Source organism: Hemiscyllium ocellatum, chromosome 6, assembly GCF_020745735.1.
Source record: "Hemiscyllium ocellatum isolate sHemOce1 chromosome 6, sHemOce1.pat.X.cur, whole genome shotgun sequence".
NCBI lineage: Eukaryota > Metazoa > Chordata > Chondrichthyes > Orectolobiformes > Hemiscylliidae > Hemiscyllium > Hemiscyllium ocellatum.
Window position 1 is genome coordinate 88,097,168 of NC_083406.1, and position 26,937 is coordinate 88,124,104.

A 26,937-nucleotide genomic window follows, 5' to 3' on the forward strand; every position below is an offset into this window, starting at 1 on the left:
TATTTGTACAAGAACCACTACATCAGAGCCAAAAAAGTAATATATGTCACTCAAATTTCGACAAATGGATTAACGAAGCTAACATAATTGAAATATTTTATCAACTTGTATTGATGTTATCCAAATTTATATTAATTCCAAAAGAAGTTCATCTTGTTTTAAAAGATAATAGAATTAAATAATATGCTATCCACGGCATTGTAGACAGAATTCCATTGTTACAAATAAGAAATACATAAAGTATTAAATCATACCAAGTAAATTCTGCCATTCAATGGATTTAAGTTCTTCAGTGTTAATGACAGCATACCAATTAATAAGTTTACATTAATTTTCTGTCTATGACATTCTAGCACAATAGTGCTGTACATGGGGAATTATGCTAACTAAACTTAATGGTTGCATATTCATACATCTTAAGACATAACTTCTTATTGAAGAATTTACATAGCTTTTATCAAAATATAAAACTGCCCATTCCTGATTTTAGACCACTTGTGAGGTGTAATATTGTGATAAGGAATAGCATATAGGTTTTTAAAATCTCGATACTATATTACCTATGTAAACTTCAGGTAGAAGGTGCAAAACGTGTAGAAAGAAAGTTTCTGTGTTAAAATAAAAGGTCATACAGTGTTAGACTTGGTTCAGTGATAGCACTCTTAGAATTTGGAGACTGTGTATTCATCCTGAAATCTTGGACCCTTAGTCAGGCTGATTCAGAACAGTACTTGGAATTCTGCATGAATCATCACAGGCATTTTTTTCAGACAAAATATCAAACAGAGGCGTCATTGATCTCCTCAGCTGCATGTAAATGATCCAATTGGTCTATTTCAAGATATGGAGAGTTTATCTAGTGTCCTGGCCAACTGTTCTTCCTCAAGCAGCACCACAACTAAACACCAGATTAACTGGTCATTTAGTTACTTGGCTACATTACAACAGTGACCATACTTCAAAGGTAAATCATTGGAATGTTCTGGGGCAATGTATTACACAAGGTAAGTTCAAATTCTTTCTTTCAATTCATATAGCATTTCAGGCTGCTGACTTGTAATGTTGTAAAGCCCTGGGCGGCACAGTGGCTCAGTGGTGAGCCGTGCTGCCCCACAGCACCAGGGTCCCAGATTCGATTCCAACCTCGGGCAGACTGTCTGTGTGGAGTTTGCACATTCTCCCCATGTCTGCATGGGTTTCCTCCAGGTGCTCCAGTTTCTTCCCACAGTCCAAAGATGTGCAGGTCAAGTGGATTGGCTATGCTAAATTGCCCATAGTGTCCAGTTAAATGCAGGGGTGGGTTACTCTTCGGAGGGTCAGTGTGGGGTTGTTGGGCCAAAGGGCCTGTTTCCACAGTGTAGGGAATCTAATCTAATCAAATAAGCAATACTCCTGCAATAAATCTGGGAGGTAGCGCTCTAACAGATTTTTGAAACAGTCACAATTCATGGAAGCAGTAATTGAGCTTTATATTGACAGCAGCTTTACTAATATCTATTGTATGCACTAAAATGAACCTGCATTTACATTTAATCATATATCTGGAATATTAGTGAAGATGATACAATATTGAAATGAGACAGGGAAGGTGAAATATAATTGTTAGGGTACTCAGATCCAAACTAACCTTGACATACCACTGATGCCTCATATTATTTCAGAAGTGCCTAGTACAGAAAATCTAGATATTAAATAACAGGAAATTGAGTTTTGTATGAGGTTTTGGTGCTTTTATGGATATGATTTTTTTGACAGTGCTAGGAATGCTGAAACCCCAACAATTTGTGATTGTAGTTGTAAAAGCTGTACAACAGATAGCCATGACATGTTCACGCTACAACATGGAAAGAGTAAAATTCCAAAGTGCTGCACCCAATTTAACAATCTCAATATTTCCCAAAATTAGCTTGGACTTTGCAAGGACAGCAAAAGTATAAGTAATTGTTGCCATTACTCATCTGAAATTGACAGCAGCTACTGGAGTCTGCAAACCTCCAGTTAAATGCAGAAGTTTAGAAGTTGTACTTAGTGATTCAAACACTGCTGTGTTCCTCCTGAATGTCAACATCACTTCAATCATGTAGATGTCATGGAAATTATGAGGCCGTGGCCTTTTTTGCGATTAGCTTCATCATAAAAAACATTGAAATGTCACAATGATCGTTAATGATGTGATAAGTTCACTTCTGAAAAAAATGACACTGGAAATTAATTTTCATGTTTATGGAATTCTTATGATAAAAATGTCTTCACATTTCAAAATATATATCGATGATATTTCACCTTATACATTTTTAATTGAGGCTGTGCTATATTGTCAATCAATAATTATGTTTGAGAAGGTGATGGTGAGTCCTTATCTCGCATGCAACAGAATGACTTATTGGGCTATTTCAGAAGACAGTCAGCTTTTTTCTAGGGGTCTGGAGTCGCATATAAAGCAGACTAGGTAAGGGCAGCAGATTTTATATTGATAATATGCACTCTTATTTCATCATTCATGAGATGTGAGTATCACTGGCTGAGTCAGTATTTATTGCCCATCCTTAGCTGCTCTTGAGAAGGTGATGATAAGCTGCATTCTTGAACTGCTATAGGCGATGCCTGTATATGGACCCACAATGAGGTTAGGGAAAGAGTTCTAGGATTTTGACCCAATGACACAGAATGAGCAGTGATATATTTCCAAGTCAGCATAGTGAGTAGCTTGGAGGGGAACTTGCAGGTGGGGTGTTCCCATGTATTTGCTGCTCTTGCCCTTTTAAATAGATATGGTTGTTTATGAAGATGCTGTCTAAGGACCCTTTGTGAATCAGTGCAGTGGACCTTGTAGGACAATGATATTTGTCACTTTTCAGCTCAACCCTTCATATTGTCTGGGTTTTGCTGAATTTACATATGGACTGCTTCAGTTTCAGAGGAGTCGTGAATGGTGCTGAACACTGTACAATCATTGGAGGGAAGGTCACTGATGTAACAGCTGAAATGGTGATGTCTAGGACATTACCTGAGGAACTCCTGCAGAGATGTCCTGGGAAGAGGATGATTGCTCTCCAAATGCAGCCTTGATGTTAAAGGTGGTAACTCTCACCATCTCTATAATTCAGCACTTTTGTCCTTGTTTGAACCAATAAGGTTAGGAGCTGAGTGGTCTGGTGGAATCCAAACTGGGCACTGACATCAGCCATCATTTTACTGATGATTGACAGTAGACTGCGGGATGATAATTGGCATGTTTTGTTTTGTCATTTTTTTGGTGTATAGTACATACCTAGGGCCATTTTTCACATTGCTGGGGAGATGCCAGTACTGTAGCTGCACTGGAACAGCTTGGCTAGAGGGGCAATAAGTTCTGGAGCATGTCTTCATTACTATTGCTGGAATGTTGTCAGGTCCCATAGTGTTTAAAGAATCCACTGTCTCCAGCTGTTTCTTGATATCACACAGAGTGAATCGAATTACAGTAATTAGTTGTAGTGATTTGTAGTTAATTGTTTTTATATCTGGTAGTCGCATGGTCACCAATATTAACACTAGCTTTTTATTTGATATTAAGAATCGAGGATTTGACCTCATCTTCATATCATCAGTTCAGGCCTCTGGAGTACTAGCCCTGGAATGTACCCACCATGCTACCATACCCCAATATTCCACACATATATAATATGGGATATAATCTAATCATTTGCATTGATCTCTACAAGATGTGGCAATGATAAAAGATTATAGATGCAAATTTATCTCGTGTGATGCCATCTCTGTCATTGGATGCCTAAAGGTCTGCTTGATATGATGTCAGATTTAAACTGGCTTCAGGAAATGGAAAACACATGGTGCAGAGATTGCTACATCTTCTAGGGCAAGCTTTCCTTGTGGTCATTTAAAAGTTCTGTTCTTCCACCACTGACCATGAAAAGTGAGCCATTGCTGTCTGCACATCAGCATTTGGGTATGTTTAACATCTGATGTCTGTGAGTGAGTAGCGCATTATGTTCTAATATTGGTCAAGGCAATAAGCAGAATAAGTAGAATGGTTCCTTCAAGATGTGTTACAATGGGCATGAATGGGCAGATTTTCTATGCAGCCACATCGATGAAATGACCATTCTTTAAACTGGTGGTGAAGTATAAAAAGTTAGTGAATTGTAGTCTGGTGGAGGTGTACAGCGACTCATTTTTGTCTCGAAGGAATCAAGCAAGCTCAAACTCTCATGGTCAGGCATTTGATTGCTGTCATCTCCCAGTTGGTAATTAGTACTGTTAGTGCTTGTCTGATTGATAGTTTCAGTAAAAACTGACTCTTCACTCTTCCTTGCTGCTTTCAAGCTATGAAAAGAAAACAAAAGCATGCTTAATGACAGATACACTCTGAGAATGCATGCATAGTTCATGCAATCAGTCAAACAAACCATGATGTAACAAACCTGCAAGATAGCAAATTTCTGATATCAACATGAGGACAAATTACTGAAACAAAGTTATTAAAAAATTATCATTAGATAAGATGAATTGTTAACAGTATGAGGAGAAGCCTGCCAGGATAAACAGAACATATAAGATTTAAGCTGTCTCATCATTACAAGTATCAAAGCTCTACAGCTATTCTACAGGTGTATAATTCATAGTTTCTCATTTATAAGATTTTGTTCAAGTTTACAGTCATCTTAGCCATGTATTTTTCATAATAACGCAAACATTTTTTTTGAGCTCAGATACTCCCAACTTTCAAATCTTGAAAAAGACTACAGAAGGATGAAGGAGGAGATGGTAGTGTAGTGATATTACTGGTAGATTACTTCAGAGATTCAGGCTGATGGTTTAAGGATATGGGATCAAATTCCACAATGGCAGGTGATTCAACTAACAAAATCTGGAATTTCAAGCTAGTCTTCAGTCATGGTGATCATGAGACTGTCATCAAAACCAATAGATTGACAAGTGTTATTTAAAAATCTTATCTTTATCTGGTCTGGCCTAAGTGTGACTCCACACCGACAAAATGTGTTTGACTCTTAACCACTCAATGAAATAATCTGAAAAACCAGTCAATTCACAGGCAATCAGCCTGGGCAACAAATGCCAGCTTGCCCAGTGATACCTGCATCCCACAAAAGAACAAATTGTTAGTAGGAAGGTAGAACAGAATGCTGAAAATCCTGCTCTTAAGGCATCAGCAAGTTTGATGCTTGATGTTACCAAGTATGCATTTTGTTCATGTTGTAAATACATGTCAGTTTACCAGGCTTGTTTAATTAGAATCCTTATTGCTAAGTTGTAAGGTTCTTTCCAGAGCATCCAAGTTGGATCCCACTGTCTAGCTTTTAATGCTGATTAATTTCAAATGTTGAGCATATTTTATGGCAACTACATGATAGCTTAAACTGAAGCTTCAGATGTGATTCAGCTTCTCCATATCATTTGCCCTAGATTTTAGTTTTTATGTTAAAGAAAGTACTATTTTTAGATTAATCATTACAGAGGTGAAACATACATTCACAATGAATTTTCAAAAAAACATTTAACTTCAGGGTCACTGGTCTCACTGATTTTTAGTATGATCCTTTTTGTATTTAACAGATCAAAATTTATTCCTGAACTTTATAACTTGGCTCTTAAGTTTGCAGAATTTTGCTAGTTTATGGTCTTTCTTCAGCACAGGGTACCAGAGCACCCTGACATTTAATATTTTGATCAGGATAGCATCGTTTTTCTTTTTTGACTATATTGGAATGAAGTAAACGCAGATTAGTGGATTCTCAGTGACTTTGGTGATCTGGTTTATTCGAAGCTAACTTGCTATTTCCAGCCGTACCTGAATACTGTCCAATTCCTCACGTCTGCTGGATATTGAAATTCTATACATTTTGGGCCTTTGAGAAGCAAATTCTAAAGTCTGTGGATTGTTTTTAAAGAGCAGATTCCTATTCAAATTGAAATAATAGCTCCATCAATTGTTCTATTCAAAACTTGAAATCAGAATACAAAGAAAGAATTATTATTTTTTAATGCTCAACATAATTTAAGAATGTATAGAGTCATAGAGTCATAGAGATATACAGCACGGAAACAGACCCTTCTGTCCAACTTGTCCATGCAGACCAGATATCCCAACCCCATCTAGTTCTACCTGCCAACACCTGGCACATATCCCTCCAAACCCTACCTACCCATATACTCATCCAGATCCTTTTAAATATTGCAATTGTACTAGCCTCCACCATTTCCTCTGGCAGCTCATTCCATACACGTACCATCCTCTGAGTGAAAAAAGTTGCCCCTTGAGTCTCTTTTATATCTTGCCCCTCTCACCCTAAAACTGTGCCCTCTAGTTCTGGACTCTCCCACCCCAGGGAAAAGACTTTGTCTATTTATCCTATCCAAGCCCCTCATGATTTTATAAACCTCTATAAGGTCACCCCTCAGCCTCCAACGCTCCAGGGAAAACAGCCCCAGCCTGTTCAGCCTCTCCTTACAGCTCAAATCCTCCAACCCTGGCAACATCCTTGTAGATCTTTACTGAACCCTTTCAAGTTTCACAACATCTTTCCGATAGGAAGGAGACCAGAATTGCACGCAATATTCCAACAGTATGATTGCTCTTCATGGCCAATGAAGAACTTTTGTTTTCATGCAGAAAGTTCCCACAAATAACAATGATATGAAGACAATCTGATTTCAGTTTTGCTTGAGCAATAAGTACCGACCTGACCAGAATACTGAGTGAATTCTCCCTTTCTTTTGCAGATGGTGCCTTTATACCTTTAATATTCAATTCAGAGGGCATATAGGACTCAGTTTAATGGTCCATTTTGAAGGATGAGACCTTTGACAGAGCAGCCCTCCCTCAGTACTGGTCTAAGTAGAGAGTATGTTACATGCTTAGGTGTCTGTAATGAGACTTGAATCTACAGAACCTGACCCAAAAACATGAGTAGGAGCATTGAACCAAACTTGATAACTAATATTATTGAAAAACTAAGCAATTCAAAAAACTCTATTTAAACATTACTGCTTTTAAACCTTTGTATCCACAGAACTGTAGAAGTTGTCACTGACCAACTGTAAAGACCAGGGTCAGTGTGAGGGAGCCTTTGCTAAGCGAGTGAGACAGCAGTCCATTAAGTATATCTGGGAATTGTTTCAAAGTGGTGATTCTGGGCAGAGGGTCATAGAGCTGCTTTAATTAAAGTTTACTGTAATAGCAATCTCTCTTTTTCTTAGGAAAGAAATGTACTTTTCATTGCAACTGTGGTTTAGTCAAAGGGACCCTGGGCCAAAGATTGCCTCACACCCTAAAATTAGCAATACAGTAATATATTAAAGACGGTTTTGGGAGAGGATAAATGGCTAGTATCAAAACACCTAAGTTTAGTGAGATCAGCACCAGAGAGCCATTCCAAACTTCAACATGACTCAATCTGCGGGTGGCAGGGAGGCTCACTGGTTAGCACTGCTGTCTCACAGTGCAAAGGACCCGGGTTCCCTTATGTGGAGTTTGCACATTCTCCTCGTGTCTGCGTGGGTTTCCTCTGGGTGCTCCAGTTTCCTTGCACAATCCAAAGATCAGGTGAATTGGCTATGCTACATTGTGCATCGTGTTAAGTGCATTAGTCAAGGGTAAATATAGGGGTTTGGGTGGGTTACTTTTCAGAGGGTCAGTGTGGACTTGTTGGGCCGAAGGGCCAATTTCCACACTATACGGATTCTAATTTTAATTCAATTGCAGAGAAGGCAGTTGATTGGTGAGTCTTTAAACTAAAAAAACTGGGTCATTGAAGTATAATCATGGCTGAGATAGAGATGTTTTTAATCAGTCAGAGAATCTAGGGCTATAAATAAAAGGTAGGAAAGTGGAGTTGAGGATTAGCAGATCATCCACATTCTCACTGAGTTGCAGAGCAGACTCACTTGGCAGAATAACTTGGTATGCTTCATGTGTATGGTCTTTTAGCTGAGTCTGAACCCTGTATACTCTTGAATGCTGAAGAAGTATGAATCTTTAATTATTCATATCTCGTATTCTTAATTTGGTCTTGAGGATATCATCAATTGATGATATGGTCACGTGAACCTATTTGGACAGAGTCTATTGCACGTCAATCAGCTTCCAGATAACAATCTCACTATCAATGGATCAATTATACAATTGGTTTCTTTTGGACTCCTTCCATATTTTCTTGATTGTTTTAAATTAGAGATCTTTTATAACAATAAATGTGTAGTATATCATTACAATAATGGTGGTAAAAACAAGGACTGCACATGCTGGAAACCAGATTCTAGATTAGAGTGGTGCTGGAAAAGCACAGCCGTTCAGGCAGCATCCGAGGAGCAGGAAAATCGACATTTCGGACAAAAGCCCTTCATCAGGAATAGAGGCAGGAAAATTGATGTTTCAGGTAAAAGCCCTTCATTGCCCGAAATGTTGATTTTCCTGCCTCTATTCCTGATGAAGGGTTTTTGCCTGAAACATCGATTTTCCTGCTCCTCGGATGCTGCCTGAACTGCTGTGCTTTTCCAGCACCACTCTAATCTATAATAATGGTGGTGACAGGATTTCAGCATATCTAGTGATCCTTCCATATATTTTGCTGCTGTACTTGGTTTGACTGTACTGGCATTTATTTCTTAAGGTTGTCATGTTTATCATTAATATCGGGGTTGAACCTAACTTTCCTGTCACAGACTCTTTGATACTTCATGGAAGTCATCTAAGTCAATGACCTTCTTTAGTGTATTACAGTATTGCTAATTTTAGGGGGTAAGGCAATCTCTGGCCCAGAGTCCCTTTGAGTAAAATGCAGTTGTAATGAAAATTACATTTATTTCCTAAGAATCAGGAAATCAGGAGTAAGAAGGGAAATTAGCTGAACTTTTTTTATATACATCAAGTTAACAGACTTTTGTATAAGTTATCTGGAAATGCCATTATAGTGAATAATATAAATTTAGTAATGAGAAACTTTTCAACAGAGAACAGATTGCAGGATATGATCAGAACATAAATATTGGGGGTTAAAAGTCTGTATTTGATCAAGGACATTTTCCAGTCCTTAAACATTCATGTGCTGGTCAGTTGGCTACCTGTATCTGAACAAGACCTGAGTACTCCAGTAAATTTTCTCTAGTACACTTTAAGCTTTTTTCTCCATTCCTGGGATATGGGTGTTGCTGCAAGGCCAAGATTTATTACTAATGACTAATTACCTTGGAAATGGTAGTAGTTAGCAGCCTTCTTGGACTATTGCAAGTTGTTACCCTTGTGGGAGAGTCTCAGAGAAAGAAAGTTCCAGAATTTTGACCCAGCAACACTGAAGGAATGGTGATATATTTCTAAGGCAGAATAATGCATGGCTTGGAGGGGAACTTGCAAGTCATGATGTTCCCTTGATTATGTATCCCTGATCCTTTAAAATGGTATTGGTTTGGAAGGTATTCTTTAAGGACCCTTGATGTGTTACTGCAATTCATCTTGTATATAGTAAATACTGTGTGTCTATGATGCGGGGAGTGAATATTGATGTTGGTGCCAACCAAATGCGTTACTTTGTCCTGGAAGATTTCAAGCTTCCTCCGTGCAGTTGAAGTTGCCCTTATCCAGGCAAGTGGGGGTATTCCAACACACTCCTGACTTGTATCTTGTTGGTGGTGGACATGCATTGAGGAGACAGGCAGTGAGTTACTCACTAACCTCAGACCTACTCTTGTAGCCACGTTAGTTGTATGGCTAGCCCAGTACATGTTTTTAGCCAATAGTAACCCCCAGGATGTTGTTAGGGGATAATTAAAAAATAGAAATGTGGAACCTCTGCATTTGTGTGTCACCCTACTTTATATGATCCTACTGGAATCATAAATGTACAAATACCATTTTTTTTTATATAATGTATCTCCAATTTAACTGTCTAAGTTTGGCAGCAGTTAGGCCACACTTGACATAAACAAAACACATAATCTAGGCTGACATGTCAATGAAATACTGAGGAAGGATTGATGACTGATGGTATTGGGAAACAAAGACTGTGCCTGTCCAATCAAGAGGATATAAAAGAGCTTGTGACATAATTAGAGGAAGTGTGCAGTGTTCTCCTGTAAAAACAGAGAAAATACTAGAAAAGCTCATAGGCCTGGAAGCATCCATAGAGAGAGGAACAGGTTTAACTTTTCAAACTGGTATGAACCTTCAGCCGAACTCCTTTTTCAGTAATGGTGTTACGGACAATATTCCTCAATCAACACGACCAAGACAGCCCATTTGGTCAGTCTTTTCTTTTGCTGTTTATGGAGCCTTGCTGTGCAGAAATTGGATAGCACTTTACAAAGATAGACTGGTATTGGAGACAGTCCAGAGAAGATTCACTAGGTTGTTCCAGGTATGGCGGGACTATCTTATGAAGAGAGATTGAGTAGATTGGGCCTATACAAATTGGAATTTAGAAGAATGTAAGGCAACCTAATTGAAACATGCAAGATGTTTCAGAGTGGACTGGCAGAGTGGATGGGCAGAAAAGTTGCTTTCCCTTCTGGGAGGGTCGAGGACAGAAGGCATAAAATCAGGGTAATGGAGACACACATATAAGGCAAAGATGAGGAGGAATTTCTTCTCTCAGAAGATAGTAAATCTGTGGAATTCTTTATGACAGAGGGCTGGGTCATTAAGATATAAACAAGACAGATATTAATGAGAAAGGAAATCATTTCTCATGGGGAAAAAGCAGTAAAGTGGAGCTGAGGATTATTACAGCTGCCATAATCTCATTGATTGCTGGAGCAAACTTGATGGGTTGAATGGCCTTCTTCTGTTCCTGTTTCTTGCAATCTCATTCTGAGAACCAGAAGTTATTGCACTTGTGAAGCAATGAAGTACTTTGTCTGGGACATAACAGAGTCATAGTCATAGAGGTGTACAGCATGGAAATAGACCCTACAGTCCAACCCGTCCATGCCGACCAGATATCCCAACCCAGTCTAGGCCCACCTGGCAGCACCCGACCCATATCGCTCCAAACCCTTCCTATTCATATACCCATCCAAATGCCTTTTAAATGTTGCAATTGTACCAGCCTCCACCACCTTCCTCTGGCAGCTCATTCCATACACGTACCACCTTCTGCGTGAAAACAGTTGCCCCTTAGGTCGCTTTTATATCTTTTCCCTCTCACCCTAAACCTATGCCCTCTAGTTCTGGACTCTCCCACCCCAGGGAAAAGACTTTGTCAATTTATCCTATCCATGCCCCTCATAATTTTGTAAACCTCTATAAGGTCATCCCTCAGTCTCCGATGCTCCAAGGAAAACAGCCCCAGCCGATCAGCCTCTCCCTTTAGCTCAAATCCTCCAACCCTGGCAACATTCTTGTAAATCTTTTCTGAACCCTTTCAAATTTCACAACATCTTTCCGATAGGAAGGAGACCAGAACTGCACACAATATTCCATTGACCAGCTTTGCAAACATAACCCAGGAGGAAGTGTCTGGAACTACAGGTTTTCATTTTGAGCTTTGGATTTTCTTGGCAAAGAAAAGATCCTGTCAACAGTGTGAAGCTGCAGCGTGCAGAGGCACTTTAAATGAAACATTTTTAGAAAATTAATACATCATATATAGCATTACAGTGTTCACCCCTCACACCCTCACTCACCTTTCTTGCCCAACCATATTAAACTATGACCACACCCACCCTTCATGGCCCTTTATTTTCTCCATGTCAACCTATCCACCCCCCACCCCACCATGCACCCCTAAAGCTCATTATAACCCAGATGTCAACCCAATCAGTATCCATTTTGTGCCGTTCTCAGGGCCCATGCAATTCCTAAATGTCCAAAGGTGATGTTTTAATAAAAATGACAGATAACATTTTGAAATATATAAAAGGCAGCTTCTTTAAAATTTTATGGATCCCTTTTTACAGTTGTTTTTGATAGTTCCCTCAACCGTTCCAAAACCCTTAATGCATATTTTACACACAATCCTGTCTACCTTTAGCAAACCCAAAAAGCAACTTACTTTTTTTCAAAAGGCCCCTGAGAGAGCACCTGGCCACCCCAAAATGTGGCCAGGGACTATATCCAAAATAGTAGCTTATCCATTCAAAAAAATATACCCTATCTACCCAAGCAACTTAATTAGGTTGCAAAATTTAGAATAAAAGTACTGGCACGTTTTTCACATGAAATACTTCCTGCACTTTCCTGCTTCCGAAAGCTTTCTTTCTCTGTAAAACAGAAATAGATTCAGTTTGTAGAGTTTTTAAACAGCTGTGTTACTATAGAATGACATGATCGGGTTTTTAATAAAATGATATGCTAAGAGCAGAACTGAAAAGACTAAAGCAGTCAAAATGTTGAGGAAAGATTGACGTAAAGTGGTGATACTTTGGTAAAGCATAGTTTGTACCTCCTCTTAACAGGTCCAAACTGCACACATCCTGTTTTCCGCTTTTAGCTGATGAAGATCAGATATGACTGGAGGCAGCTACTACTTTATAATTGCAGCTGCCTGTGTGAACCACGGATGTGCAACTTGGAACTGTACCCCATTCCATCCCTGATGTTGTGAAAATTTAGGCCTTTCAGTACATTTCAAAAGCAAGTAGTTTCCTTTTTTAATGATGGATTGGTTTGTATAACATCTAACAATCATAGATTTTTTAAAAAAATATCTTACTCCTGTTACATGCCAAAATATAAAAGTAAAATTGTTTAAATTGTTTATGAATGTTGTGCAATGTACACAAGGCTAATTCTTTTACATTACACCAGGGACCGGTAGACAGAACTATGTACCAAAATGCATGCTTTCACCAACTATCGTACTCACTGTCCTACTATTGTTTGTTACTTCTGAAATATTTCACATTATTTCTTACATTTGTTAAAACAATTGTTACTTTGCTTTACCAAAGTATCACCACTTTACGTCAATCTTTCCTCAACATTTTGACTGCTTTAGTCTTTTCAGTTCTGCTCTTAGCATATCATTTTATTAAAAACCCGATCACGTCATTCTATTGTAACACAGCTGTTTAAAAACTCTACAAACTGAATCTATTTCTGTTTTACAGAGAAAGAAAGCTTTCAGAAACAGGAAAGTGCAGGAAGTATTTCATGTGAAAAACGTGTCAGTACTTTTATTCTAATTTTTGCAACCTAATTAAGTTAGAATGAACATCAGAGACACCACATAATTAATGGGATACTCATAAGTAGCAGAAGTTTACTGAGGAATTAAGCTGCTACTGCCGGTTTGCTTCACCATCACTATTTGAAATTATGTTTGCACTGCATAATATAGTTAGACTCAAAACACATTTCATCACAAAAATCACTTCCTACTTAATTACTTGCCTGTAAATTCAGTGCAATCGAACACAAAGTGCTATATTGCAAGCATTCCCTGCTCTGGTCATTTAACTTTCTGAAACATGTCTTACTTTTTCTTGGACTCAACTGTTACAATTACAGCTTTTAACAAATATGTTGCATACTTAATATTGTGTTGATTTACCCAAAAGAATACAAATGCCTTGGTTTGATATCTGCCCACATTGGATGATCCAATTCTTCTGATGTTAACACCATTCCACTATCAGTCTGATAATCCTGAAAAATAAATAACAGTTGGCTCATGCAGCTTTGCTATTTAACTTGGTTATTGGCTGTACAATCAAGTGGACCCTTCTAATATTCTGAAATATGGTTAAATCATTCTGAATACCACTTCTCTTTTCAATAGTAGAAATGAGAATGGTATTCATTATGCATTATTATCCTTTTGACCACTGTCCTATATGATATAATCACTGAAAATAATACAACTTTACAATATTCATATGTATTCAATTTCTTCTGCCTAGGAAGTTTAGGATGAAGAGGGAGAGATTAGTGTTTACAGCTAGTCCTTTCAAGAGTGATATTGGAACACACTTCTACATACAAAGGTTAATAGACATTTGGAACTCTCATTTGCAAATGGCAACTGAGGCTAGATCTGTAACAAATTTTAGGTTTGAGATTAATGGATTTGTCTCATTCAGTGGGGAAAAGGTTAATGGCACAAAGAGATGGCAATAGGTCATAGGACATTTATGACTAAACAATGAACCACTCAGGGGATGAAAAGGTCTGCTTTAAATCTATGCTGCCAAATGGGAAGGTACACAATAAATTATGTTGGACTTGCACACAGTGCATGGAATACATTCCTTACTGACTTAAAATAGCTACTTAGTTTACAAAGATCTCAATATACAAATGAAGCCCATTCAACCCATCTTAAATGACAGATCAACCTCTCCTCTGCTTGTATAATTGCTTCTCAATGATTCCAGTGTTGTCCTTCTAGTTCTAAATGGAATTTCCCCTTCCATCCTAGAGTAAAAAGGCAAATCACTGATCTTTTTTCATAAATCATACTGATTCTTGTGTGCTCTTTCTGGGTAAGATTTTTAAATTTACTGTGTGGAGTTTAGCAGTTGTTGGTGGCATTGTGATAAATGTCACCGGATGAATAGTCCAGAGTCTCAGAATGACTCTTGAGGATGCAGATTCAAATCTTACCATGCCAGCGGTCAGTATTTACATTTAACTAATAAATCTAAATTTTAAAAAAAAGTTGTAGTAATGGCAACAATGACAGCATTGTGGACTTCTAACGGAGGGAAGGAAATCTACCATCCTTACCTGGTCTGGCCTACATGTAACTCCAGAGCCAGAGTAACGTGGTTAATTTAAAACTGCCCTCTGAAAGTCCAAAGATGTGCAGGGTAGGTGGATTAGCCAGGGAAAATGTGGGGTTACGGGAATATAGTAGGAGAGTGGTCTGGATGGAATGCTCTTTGGAGGGTTGGTGTGGGTTCAATGGACCAAATGGCCAGCTTCCACACTGCAGGGACTCTATTATTCTATGAAACAGCCTAGAAAATCACTCAGATCAATGCAGTTAGGGATAAATAACAAATGCTGGTGATGTCCATGGTCAATGAAAGGATAAAGAGAAGCTGAATGGGACAAGGGCATGTCCTAGTGATAGGAATTCAGCAACTTTCTGATGTCAAACACTTCATCAAGACAAGGGCATTGTTTCAAGGTAAGATTTTTTTTAAACAGTTTAAGGGATAGTAGTTAAAGGTCAATTACAGGTTAGGGAAGGATCTAGAATTAAAAATCTCAGTGGTTCAGGTTTTATCCGGTATCACATGAGCATTATAGCAGTGTTCTTAGCTGTTTGGGCTCCAGAATCAGGACCAGGAAACGTATACTTAGAAATTGGCGCAAGGGGCTGGATGCTATACAGGATGTGCATAGCACCAGGCAATAAAAAGCTAAAGGAGAGGGTTAAGGAACATGAGGATGAATGAGATGCTACCCTGACTACAAGATCTAAAGCAAGAGGCAGAAGCACCTGCGGATATCTGGATGAGTGACAGAGGAGACTGTGAGTGTGTGAAAATGGCCACAACTGTCTATACATTGTCATCTGTGAATCTTTATCACATTCTTCATTATGCATTATATATCCACTTGGACTGACAAGTGGCAAGTAAAATTTGTACCACACAAATGGCAGACAATGACCATCTCCAATAAGAGACAATCTAATCACTGTCCTGATTATTCAGTGGTGTTACTATTACTGAATCCTCTACTGTCATCTTTCTGGGGGTTACCTTTGACCAGAAACTCAACTGGACTCATTGTACAAGCACAAGATTGTGCTATAAGAGCAGGTCAAAGACTAGGAATACTGCAGCAAGTGGTGGCTGGAGAAGCTGGGAAATTAATATTGATGTTTTGAGAACAGTGTACATTATAGAGGAGGAAATGCTGAAGTGGGGGGTGGGGTGTTGGTGGGGTGGGGTTGGTGGAAATCTTAGAAAACATAAACATTGATAAATCGCTGCGACTTGATCAAATGTATCACAGGGAAGTTAGGGAAGAAATTACAGGGCCCTGAGCAGAGATATTTGTATCATCTATCACCATGGATGAGGAGCCAGAGGACTGGAGGGTGGCTAATGTTGTGCCTTTATTTAAGAAAGGCTGTAAGGAGAAACCTGGGAAGTACAAACCTATGAGTCTGACATTGGTGGTAGGTAAATTGTTGGAGATAATTCTGGAAGATATAATTTATATGCATTTGGAGAAGCAAGGAATGATTAGGAATAGTCAGCATGGTTTTGTGCGAAGGAATTCATGTCTCACATACTTGAGTTTTTGAAAAATTAAAAAGATTGATGAAGGCAGAGTGGTAGACATTGTTTACATTAACTTTAGTAAAGCTTTTGACAAGGTTCCACATGGTAGACATTTGATCAAGTTAGATCACGTGGGATTCAGGGAGGGCTTGTCAACTGAATAAAAAATTGGCTTGATGGTAGGAGATAGAGGGTGGTGGTGGAGGGTTGTTTCTCGGACTGGAAGCTGGAGACTAACGGTAATCCACAGGGATTAGTGCTGGATTCACTTTTATTTGCCATTTATATAAAAATTTGGATGATAATTTAGGAGGCATGACTAGTAAGTTTGTGGAATGGTCCCAAAATTGAAGAAGATTACTAGGATTACAAAGAGATCTTGATTAATTGGGTTAATGGGCTGAGGAGCAGCAGATGGAGTTTAATTTGGATAAATGCATGATATTGCATTTTGTTAAAACAAACAAGGGCAGGACTTATACAATTAATGACAGGAGTATGAATAGTGTTGTAGAACAGAGAGACCTAAGTGTTCAGGTACATAGTTCTTTGAAATCTGTGTCACAGGTATACAGGATAAGTATGATGGCATTTAGCATACTTGCCTTGATTGCTCAAACCTTGGAGTATAGGAGTTGGGACATCGTGTTGAGTTTGTGCAGGAGATTTGTGAGGCCTACTCTGGAGTACTGTGCACACTTCTGGTCATGTTGCTGTTCAAAGGATATTATTAAATTGGAGAGGGTTCAAAAAACATTTTCCAGATGTTGCTAAGAATGGAAGGTTTCAGTTATAATGTTTGGCTGGAAAGGTTGGAGTTTTACGCACTACAGCATAGAACATTGAGGGGTGACCTTATTGAGGTTTACCAAATCATAACAGGCATAGATAAGGCAAACAGCAAGGGTCTTTTCCCTAAGGTGGGAGAATTCAAAACAAGGGACCATATTTTTAAGGTGAGATATGGAATATTTGGTTTAGGGAATACTGAATGACTAAAGAAATTGAGGGTTTGGTTTAGAAAAAGAAGGAAGCACATGTCAGGTATAGACAGGGTAGATCAAATGATTCCTTAGAAGGGTATAAAGGCAGGAGGAATAGGAAATGCTGAATGACTAAAGACATTGAGGATTTGGTTAAGAAAAAAAGGAAGCTTGTGTCAGGTATAGACAGGATAGATCGAGTGAATCCTTAGAGTATAGAAGAAGTAGGAGTATACTTAAGAGGGAAATCAGGAGGGCAAAAAGGGGACATGAGATAGCTTTGGTAAATAGAATTAAGGAAAATAAAAACAGTTTTTACAAACACATTAAGGACAAAAGGGTAACTAAGGAGAGAATAAGGCCCCTCAAAGATCAGCAAGGAGGCCTTTGTGTGGAGCCACAGAAAATGGGGGCGATACTAAACGAGTATTTTGCATCAGTAGTTACTGTGGAAAAGGATATGGAAGATACAGGATGTAGGGAAATAGATGGTGACATCTTGAAAAATGTCCATATTACAGAGAAGGAAGTGTTGGATGTCTTGAAATGTATAAATGTTGATAACTCCCCAGGACTTGATCAGGTGTACCCTAGAACTCTGTGGGAAGCTAGGGAAGTGATTGCTGGGCCTCTTGCTGATATACTTGTATCATAGATAGTCACAGGTGAGGTGCCGGAAGACTGGAGGTTGGCTAATATGGTGCCACTGTTTAAGAAGGGTGGTAAGGACAAGCCAGGGAATTATAGACCAGTGAGCCTGATGTTGGTGGTGGGTAAGGTGTTGGAGGGAATCCTGAGGGATAGGATGTACATGTATTTGGAAAGGCAAGGACTGATTAGGGATAGTCAACATGACTTTGTGCATGGGAAATCATGTCTCACAAACTTCATTGAGTTTTTTGAAGAAGTAACAAAGAGGATTGATGAGGGCAGAGTGGTAGATGTGATCTGAATGGACTTCAGTAAGGCATTTGGCAAGGTTCCCCATGGGAGACTGGTTAGCAAGGTTCAATCTCATGGAATACAGGGAGAACTAGCCATTTGGATACAGAACTGGCTGAAAGGTAGAAGATAGAGAGTGGTGGTGGAGGGTTGTTTTTCAGACTGGAGACCTGTGACCAGTGGAGTGCCACAAGGATCAGTGCTAGGTCCACTGCTTTTCGTCATTTTTATAAATGATTTTGATTTGAGCATTAGAGATATAGTTAGTAAGTTTGCAGATGACACCAAAACTGGAGGCGTAATGGACAGCAAAGAAAGTTACCTCAGATTACAACAGGATCTTGATCAGTTGGGCCAATGGGCTGAGAAGTGGCAGATAGACTTTAATTCAGTTAAATGCAAGATGCTGCATTTTTGGGAAAGCAAATCTTAGTAGGATTTATACACTTAATAGTAAGGTCCTAGGAAGTGTTGCTGAACAAAGAGACCTTGGAGTGTAGGTTCATAGCTCTTTGATAGTGGAGTCGCAGGTAGATAGGATATCGAAGAAGGCGTTTGGTATGCTTTCCTTTATCGGTCAGAGTATTGAGCACAGGAGTTGGGAGGTCATGTTGCGGCTGTACAGGACATTGGTTAGACCACTGTTGGAATATTGAATCCAATTCTGGTCTCCTTCCTATCGGAAAGATGTTGTAAAAGTTGAAAGGTCTCAGAAAAGATTTACAAAGATTTTGCCAAGGTTGGAAGCTTTCAGCTATAGGGAGAGGCTGAATAGGCTGGGGCTGTTTTCCCTGGAGCATTGGAGGCTGAGGGATGACCTTATAGAGGTTTACAAAATTATGAGGGGCATGGAAAGGGTAAATAGACAAATTCTTTTCCCTGGGATGGGGGAGTCTAGAACTAAAGGGCATAGGTTTAGGGTGAGAGGTGAAATAAATAAAAGAGACCTACTGGGCAACTTTTTTCATGCAGAGGGAGGTACGTGTATGGAATGAGCTAGCAAAGGAAATGGTTAAGGCTGGTACAATTGGAAGGCATTTGGATGGATATATGAATAGGAAGGGTTTGGAGGGATATGGGCCGGGTGCTGGCAGGTGGGACTAGATTGGGTTGGCGTATCTGGTTGGCATGGACGGGTTGGAAAGAAAGGTCTATTTCTGTGCTGTACATCTCTATGACTCTATGACATGAGGGGCAATATTTTTATGCAGAGACTGGTTCATATGTGGAACGAACCTCGAGAACGTGGTGGATGAAGGTACAGTTACTACACTGAAAAGACATTTGGATAAGTTGATGAATAGGAAAGGTTTGGAGGAATGTGGGCCAAACACAGGCAAGTGGGACTAATTTAGTTTAGGAACAGAATCACCGTGGACTAGTTGGACCGAAAGGTGTTTCCATGCAGTATGACTCTATGACCTCAGACTGTCCACCAACTGCAACTCACGTCAGGAGTGGGATGGAGCACACCCATTTGCTGGAAGAGTGCAGTGCTAATATCACTCAGAAGCTTAACACCATTCAGGACAAAAGTAGCCCACTTGATTGACACCACATTGACAAGCATCCACTCCTTTCACTACTGACACTCAGTAACAGCAATGGGTACTATCTACAAGATGCACTGCAGAAATTCACTTAGACAGCACCTTCCAAACTCACGACTACTTTCATTGAGAGGGCCAAGAGCAGTAGATACATTGGAACACCACCACTTGCAAGTTCCCCTCCAAGCTACTGACCATCCTGACTTGGAAATATATCATTGCTCCTTCAGTGACACTGGTCCAAACATTGGAATTCCCTCCTTAAGGGCATTGTGGGTCTATCCATAGTACATGGACTGTGGCAGCTCAAGAAGGCAGCTCGTCACCACGTTCTTAAGGGCAAGTAGGGATGGGCAATAAATGCTGCCACTCAGTGATGCCATGTTCCAGAAGTGTATAAAAAATAAAAAAGACATAATAAAACCCCTGTTAACAATGCTAGCAGGGAATCCATGGTTGAGGAGAAAGGAAGGCACCCCAAATCTATAAGTTGTGGCATCTCCCAAACAAATGCAACAGATGTGGATCAAGTGATACTATTTCCATTCCTAATTTTTTCTGTATCAGCTTTCTTTCACCATTGTTGCCACTATTCATATTTTGCTCAATTTATTAAATATTTTCAATGCTTCATTTTCAATTTTCTTGGACTTTTTAGTGTTTTTACTGTCTGTAAATGTAATCAATTTGGATAAATATTTAAACCAATTATCTAGTTGTTTATGCAGGAAAAGTGAATGAAGATAGACATCTATTTGTAATAATTCTTCAAACTTTCCCAAATAAGTGTGTACTGTAAAAGACTAGGTTTTTAATCAGATAGTTACAGAACTGATCCATCAAGGAAACTGTATTTAATATCAATAGGCACAGTAATAAGAAACACTTTTTCCAAAATATTGTGTAATACCTTCTTATATTTTCTTCTTATCTTACTCTTCAAACAATCCCATTCAACTGGACAATGTAAATGAAAAGGAGGGAGCAAGTGATCACCAAAATAAAAAAAAGCCTGATGATATGTTGCCACTTGTCCTTCATTCTCTGTCCTATCTGTTCCATTCCACTGTGTAATTCTTTGATTAACATTTCATCTCATTAACCTGCCATCTTGAGATGTTGTTATGTCTGGTTCAGTTCCTTCCCTCTGTCATTTTAAATCTTTCAACTCTTTTGTACCTAATGATAATTTTGGCTACAGACTCCATTTGGTTCAGTTTCAATTGAAGTGGATTAAGTTTTGAAAGGAAAACTAACACATTATTGCTGAGAATGAATCATTTTCAATTGTTGTAATAATACTGTCAATAAAGATGGAAATCAATTTACCACAAAGGGATTACTCACATTTGACTCAAGTGGTGAACAAAGAAAAGCATAGCTTATTTTAGAAGAACTTTCAGAGTTTAAGCCAGACATAAGCTCAATCAGTTCATCTTCTTCTGTTTGATTAAAACTAACTTACAAATCCTTAAATGTGAAATAATATTATAGAGTACAGGTTGTCACTTTAAGTTATATTTCATTAATTTATCATGCTTGAGGTGTTCATAAATTCAAAAGGGAAGAGGCAAAGATTCAGAAGGAAACCAAATGTATTTTGTGAAGTTTATCATAACATGGTTGATAACATCTATCCATTGTATTGTGGGGAAGGATGCTTGCAAAGCTGTATTGTAACTTTTAAGTTTTGAAACAGAGCCAAAGCTATCAAACAGTGCATAACAGTATACATTCGTAAGAAAACTTACATCTGTTAATGTTGTAAGCTGAAGTGGTAACTCTTCAAAGGTCTTTACATTCTGTGCTTGTTTCTTCATACCAGTGTTAATATATCTACAGTGACAGCAACATTACACATTTAAATTAGTCTACAAAACAGAGTTAAGCAAAGATAAAAGGATTTCTTCATAATTCTGTTTGATATATGGGAACATGAAAGCATTTAAATATGAGCAGAATCTAATCATTAAATTTTGTTTAATGACCTTCAATGTCTGATGCATAATATACAGTAATGACATTAATATAGGTATGTAAGAAGAACGTTTAAAATTGCACATGGCACAAACTGATGTGGGTTTATGTGGACACTGGACATTTGAGTTTGATTGGAAACAAATTTACAATGTACAAACAAAATTGAAAATGAGAGTTAACATTGAAATTTGATGTAAGGATTATCTTTAATGACTGAAATAGTTCGAGTAATTATCAAATCAGAATTTACAAGTAAACCTATAGATCTAACTAGATAATAGGTTAAAAGAACAGCAAGCATATGGTAGACCATAAGACAAAGGTATAAAAGCAGACCATTCAATCCAATGACTGTGCTCCACCATTTAATGAGATTATATCTAATCTAATACCTCCACTTTTTTGCCTGTTCTCTAATAACCCTTGATTCCCTTACTGATTAATAATCTGTTTATCACAGCCTTGAACATATTTAATGACCCAGCCTTGAAAGCCCTTTGTCGTAAGGAAGTCTACAAATTCACTACCCTTTGACAGAAAAAAGCCCTCTTTATCTCTGTCTTAAATATGCAACCTCATATTCTGAGTTTATGTACTCTGGTCCAAGTCTCTCCCACAAGAGGAAACAACATTTCTGTGTCTACTCATTCAAGGCCCTTAAGAATTGTGAATGTTTCAATGAGATTGCCGCTTATGCTTCTAAATTCCAATAAGTACAGGCCCAATCTCCTCCTAATACAGTCTCTCCATACCCAGTAGCATCCAACTTGTACCTTCTCTGGACTGTCTTCAATGCCAGTGTTCCTTACCTTCGATAAGGGGCCCCAAAACTGTTCACTGTATTCCAGTTGTGATCGACATGTACCTTGTAAAGTATTAACAAAATATCCCTACTTTAAAACTTCATTCCCTCTTGAAATAAATGCCAACATTCCACTTGTCTTCTCTATTACTTCTGAGCTTGGATGCTACCTTTTTGTGATTCAATGATGAGAATTCCCCACATCTCTCTGTTCTGTAACTTTTCTCCATTTAAATAATATTAAGCTCATCTATTCTTCACGCTAAAGTGCATAAGCTCACATCTTCCCACATTATATTCCATCTGCCAAGTTCTTGTCCACCCACTTAACCTGTTTCTATGCCTTTGCAGACTATTTGTATCATCCTCACCATTTGCCTTCACACATTTTTGTGGTGATTTGCAAACTTGGCTATAGTATGTTCACTTCACTCATCCAAGTCATTAACAAGTATAGTAAATAATTGTGGACCCAGCAAGGAATCCTATGGTACTCCACTAGTTATGGGTTGCCAACCTGAAAGTATCATACTTATCTCAACTCTCTCTGTCTATTAGTTAGCCGATTCTCTACCCATGCTAATATCTTACCTCCAACATCATGGGCTGTTATCTTATCATGTAATTTAACACGTGGTACCTTATCAAAGACTTTCAGAAAAGCCAAATATATTCCATCCACTGCTTATCCTTTATCTATTCCACTTGTTGCTTATCGTAAATTTGTCAGATGTCATATCCAATCCTTGAAACCATGCTGACTCTGCTCCGTCATATTATGTATTTCTAAAGGCTTTGCTATTAAATCCTTTATAATAGACTCTAACAGTTCTTCAATAACAGGTGTTAAGTTCATTGACCTATAGTAACCTGTTTTTCATTTCCTTCCCCTTTTAAAAAAAGTTCTTACTTTGGCAGTTTTCCAATCCTCTGGAACTTTTCCAGAACTAAGGACTTCTAGAAGATTTCAAACAGCATGACCATTATCTCTGGAGCTGCTTCCTTTAATACTCTATGCTGCATCCCATCAGATCCAGGGGACCTATCAACCTTTAGTAACATTACTTTCCCGAGCACTTTTTCACTAGTGGTAGTTATTGTATTTATTTTCTTTCCTCCTTTACCTCTTGATTAGTTAGAAATTTTAGAATGCTATTTATATATTCTACTGTGAAGACTGATACAAAGTATTTGTTGAACTCCTCTACCATTTCTTGATTCCTCATTATTATTTCCCTAGCCTTATATGAAGTCGATATTAAATGCAGCTAATGCCCTTCATTTGTGGGAATAGTGATTGGGAGGGATTAAAATTGATTTTGATCTTTGACCTTATTGACTGCGGGCTGAATCATTTCTACCCAGTAACACCTTATCACACCTGACTTAAAGGTCAGTCATGGCTTCTGCTGCCAGCAGTTGAGCATCTAAAAAAGATGCCAGAGAACTAGGTAAGCAATATTTTCTGCTCTTCAGTAGAATCAATAGTACACTGCCTCTTTCTTTCACTTTCCACACTTGCAAGTATTTGGTACAGCCTTTCTAGCTAGCTTTTGGTGGGAGACAGATTTCAAATATTAAAATGAGGCTAGTCAGCTAAAGGTTTGTCTCCTTCAGAATGTCGAGCTCTGCTATCTTTTCAAGTCTCCCATGTACTACTGTTACCATCCTTTTAAAAGCTCCCCCTCACTTGTTATGCTGAGTCATTTGGGATGTTTTACTTCTGAAAGATATGAAGTAATTGGGAAGCCAGCCAATGAGAGTGACTTAATTCATAAATCAATGTATCATAAAGGGGTATAAACTGAATGACATAACTGGAAGTTGCCAAAACCAAAGGTTAAAGGCAAGCTTAGGAATGGTTTTGCACTTTGATTAAATCTAAGGGATAAACAGACAAATAGCATTGTATATTTTCAAAGTTCAGACATGAGTGTAACAGATTCCAGATTCAACATGGATTTCAGAAATACAGGCATATGTTTTCTCTACATAACTATCTAACAGGCATGTAACTAGCTTTTTCCCCAAATGCAGAGACAGCCACCTGCCAGTGATGACCCTGACAATGGTGTTGCATGATACACACGAATAGACATTACAACTTTATATCATTTTTTTCAGTCCAGTTCTTAACTAAAGTTAGTAACACAGCTACTACCAAGAATTCAGCCGAGGATATGATTCACACTGGGTTCTCTACCTCATCATTCCCTTTTAAGAAAAAATATATGGGATGATTTAAGCTCAATCTTTCTAGTCTAAGTGATTTAATAAATGCTGTTTCCTGCATTAGTATTTTAGGGTAGCCAGTATTAAACATTTTGACTGTGCAAAATTAGGCAATTTTTAAATCTCATTTCTGTCTCAAGTGAAATAATTGTAAATGGTGTTAAAATTGGATCAAAACTTGTCTCATCTTATCACAGTTTTGAGGATGAAATCAATCTTAATTGTCATATCTAAACTTAATTTCCTTTTCCATTTCCATTTACTGACTTCAGAATTATCTTGATAAATGTGATAGAACTAAACCTGTGTGCATGCTGGGAAATCTTAAAGAGTATCCTTTGTATCCTTTATACTTACAACAATTGCAGTTTCACTGTTAATCCTTGAGCTTGGACAGAATTAATTCTAGCAAAACAGATACCACCACTACAGGCTGTCTGTCTTAGGTACTAGCCCTGAGATCTGCTAAACTGGGAAAAGCTGAAAATTAGGTATGTATTCTGATCTAATTCTCCCACGTTGCCTAACATCACACATGCTCCAGGGGGCTCCATTAAATTTAGTCCCTTTTCAGTATGTATTTTCATTTGTCAGATAAAGAACAATATATTTTACCCAAAGCTTCCTGTATGTTCATAATTAAATTTTGAATTCTCCATTTCATCTCCCAAGCAGGAATCTGGTGATGTTGGGATCAAAAAATGAAAGCTATTTGTTACCAGTTTGGTACTCAGTGGGATGTAGTCTTTTCCATCCTGCAAAAGAGAACATATCCTTTGTTTTATATGTTAAAAACCCTTATATTCAGAAGTGGTGAAAGAGTTGTTCTTTGCAGCTAATAATGACAATAATAGCTTACTGAAGCAGTCCATGTTCAAATGTGATATGATCTGGACAATATCTCAGCTTGGGCTTACAAGTGGCAAGCAACATTTGTGCCACACAAATGTCTAATAATGACCATCTCCAATAGAGACAATCTAACCATAATCCCTTGACATTCAAAGGCAATACCATCACTCAATTCCCCCATTACTAACACATTACCAATGACCAGAAGCTAAATTGGACTTGTCATATAAATACAGGGGCTACAAAAGTAAGTTGGAAGCTCGGAATACTGTGGTAAGTAACTAACCTCCTGCCTCCCCAGAGCTTGTCCACCACCTACAATGCACAAGTCGGAGTGTGATGGAATATGCTTCACTTGCCTGGATGGGTACAGCTCCTATACCACCCAAGCAGCTTGACACCATCCAAGATAAAGCATTCATGATTGGCACCACATCCATAAATATTTAGTCACTCTCACTGATTTTCAGTTGTGTGTTCTGTCTACAAGATGCACTGCATAAATTCACAAAGAACCTTAAATAGCACCTTCCAAACTCATGACCACTTCCATCTAGAAGGACAAGGACAGCAGTTACATGGGAACACCACCACCTGCAAATTTCTTTCTAAGCCACTCACCATTCTGACCTGGAAATATATCACTGTTCCTTCAGTGACACTGGGTCAAAACCCTGGAATTCCCTCCCTAAAGGCATTGTGGGTCTATATACAGCATATGCACTTTCTTAAATTGACTCATGAGCTGTGGACATTGCTGGTTGAGCAGCAATTATTGCCCGTCTCTAGTTGCCCTTGAACTGCTGCAGTCCATATACTGTAGGTTGACTCACAATGCCTTTAGGGAAGGAATTCCAGAATTTTGACCTAAGCGATATTGAGGTAATGGTGATACATTTCCAAGGCAGGTGGCAGTATTCCTGTGTAAAGTTGCCCTTGCCCTTCTGGGTGGAAGTGATCATGGATGTGCAAAGTGCTATCTAAATAGACTTGGTAAATTTCTGCTGTATATCTGGTAGATAGTACACACTGATACTACTATGTGTTAAGGGAGTGTTTCCTTGTTAGCAGAAGTTGAAGAAGATGGCTCACCATCACTTTCTCAAGAGCAACCAGGGATGGGCAATAAATGCTGCCCAAGGCCCTCAAGTAAACAAAGAAAAAAGCTTGTGACCTTAGGTTGAAGTTAACTGATTCTGTTCCTGGTTATATGTATCTGGTATAAGCACTATATGTTGCATAAAATATAGAACATCCACTTGTCTGAATAAACCTAAGTTACAAGAAAATTATTGTAAATAGTAATTTGGTAATACAGAACTTGAGTATTGTGGAGAAAAGACATATTTTGTTGCAGGTTTTGGTCTATCCTTTGAATTAATATTCATTTGAAATGTCT

General features: G+C 38.4%; 1 protein-coding gene across 1 annotated transcript in view; it reads right to left on the reverse strand.

Annotated features, from left to right (window-relative positions):
- Positions 1-259: 259 nt before the first annotated feature.
- flt1 (fms related receptor tyrosine kinase 1) overlaps positions 260-26,937 on the reverse strand; it is a 202,745-nt gene continuing 176,067 nt past the window's right edge. The window contains exons 27-30 of the mRNA XM_060826118.1: positions 25,302-25,441; positions 21,424-21,508; positions 13,509-13,603; positions 260-4,326 (exon numbers count right to left, since the gene is read on the reverse strand). Of these exons, the coding sequence (XP_060682101.1) occupies positions 4,110-4,326; positions 13,509-13,603; positions 21,424-21,508; positions 25,302-25,441 (537 nt within the window). The 3' untranslated portion in view covers positions 260-4,109. The remainder of the gene's footprint in view (positions 4,327-13,508; positions 13,604-21,423; positions 21,509-25,301; positions 25,442-26,937) is intronic.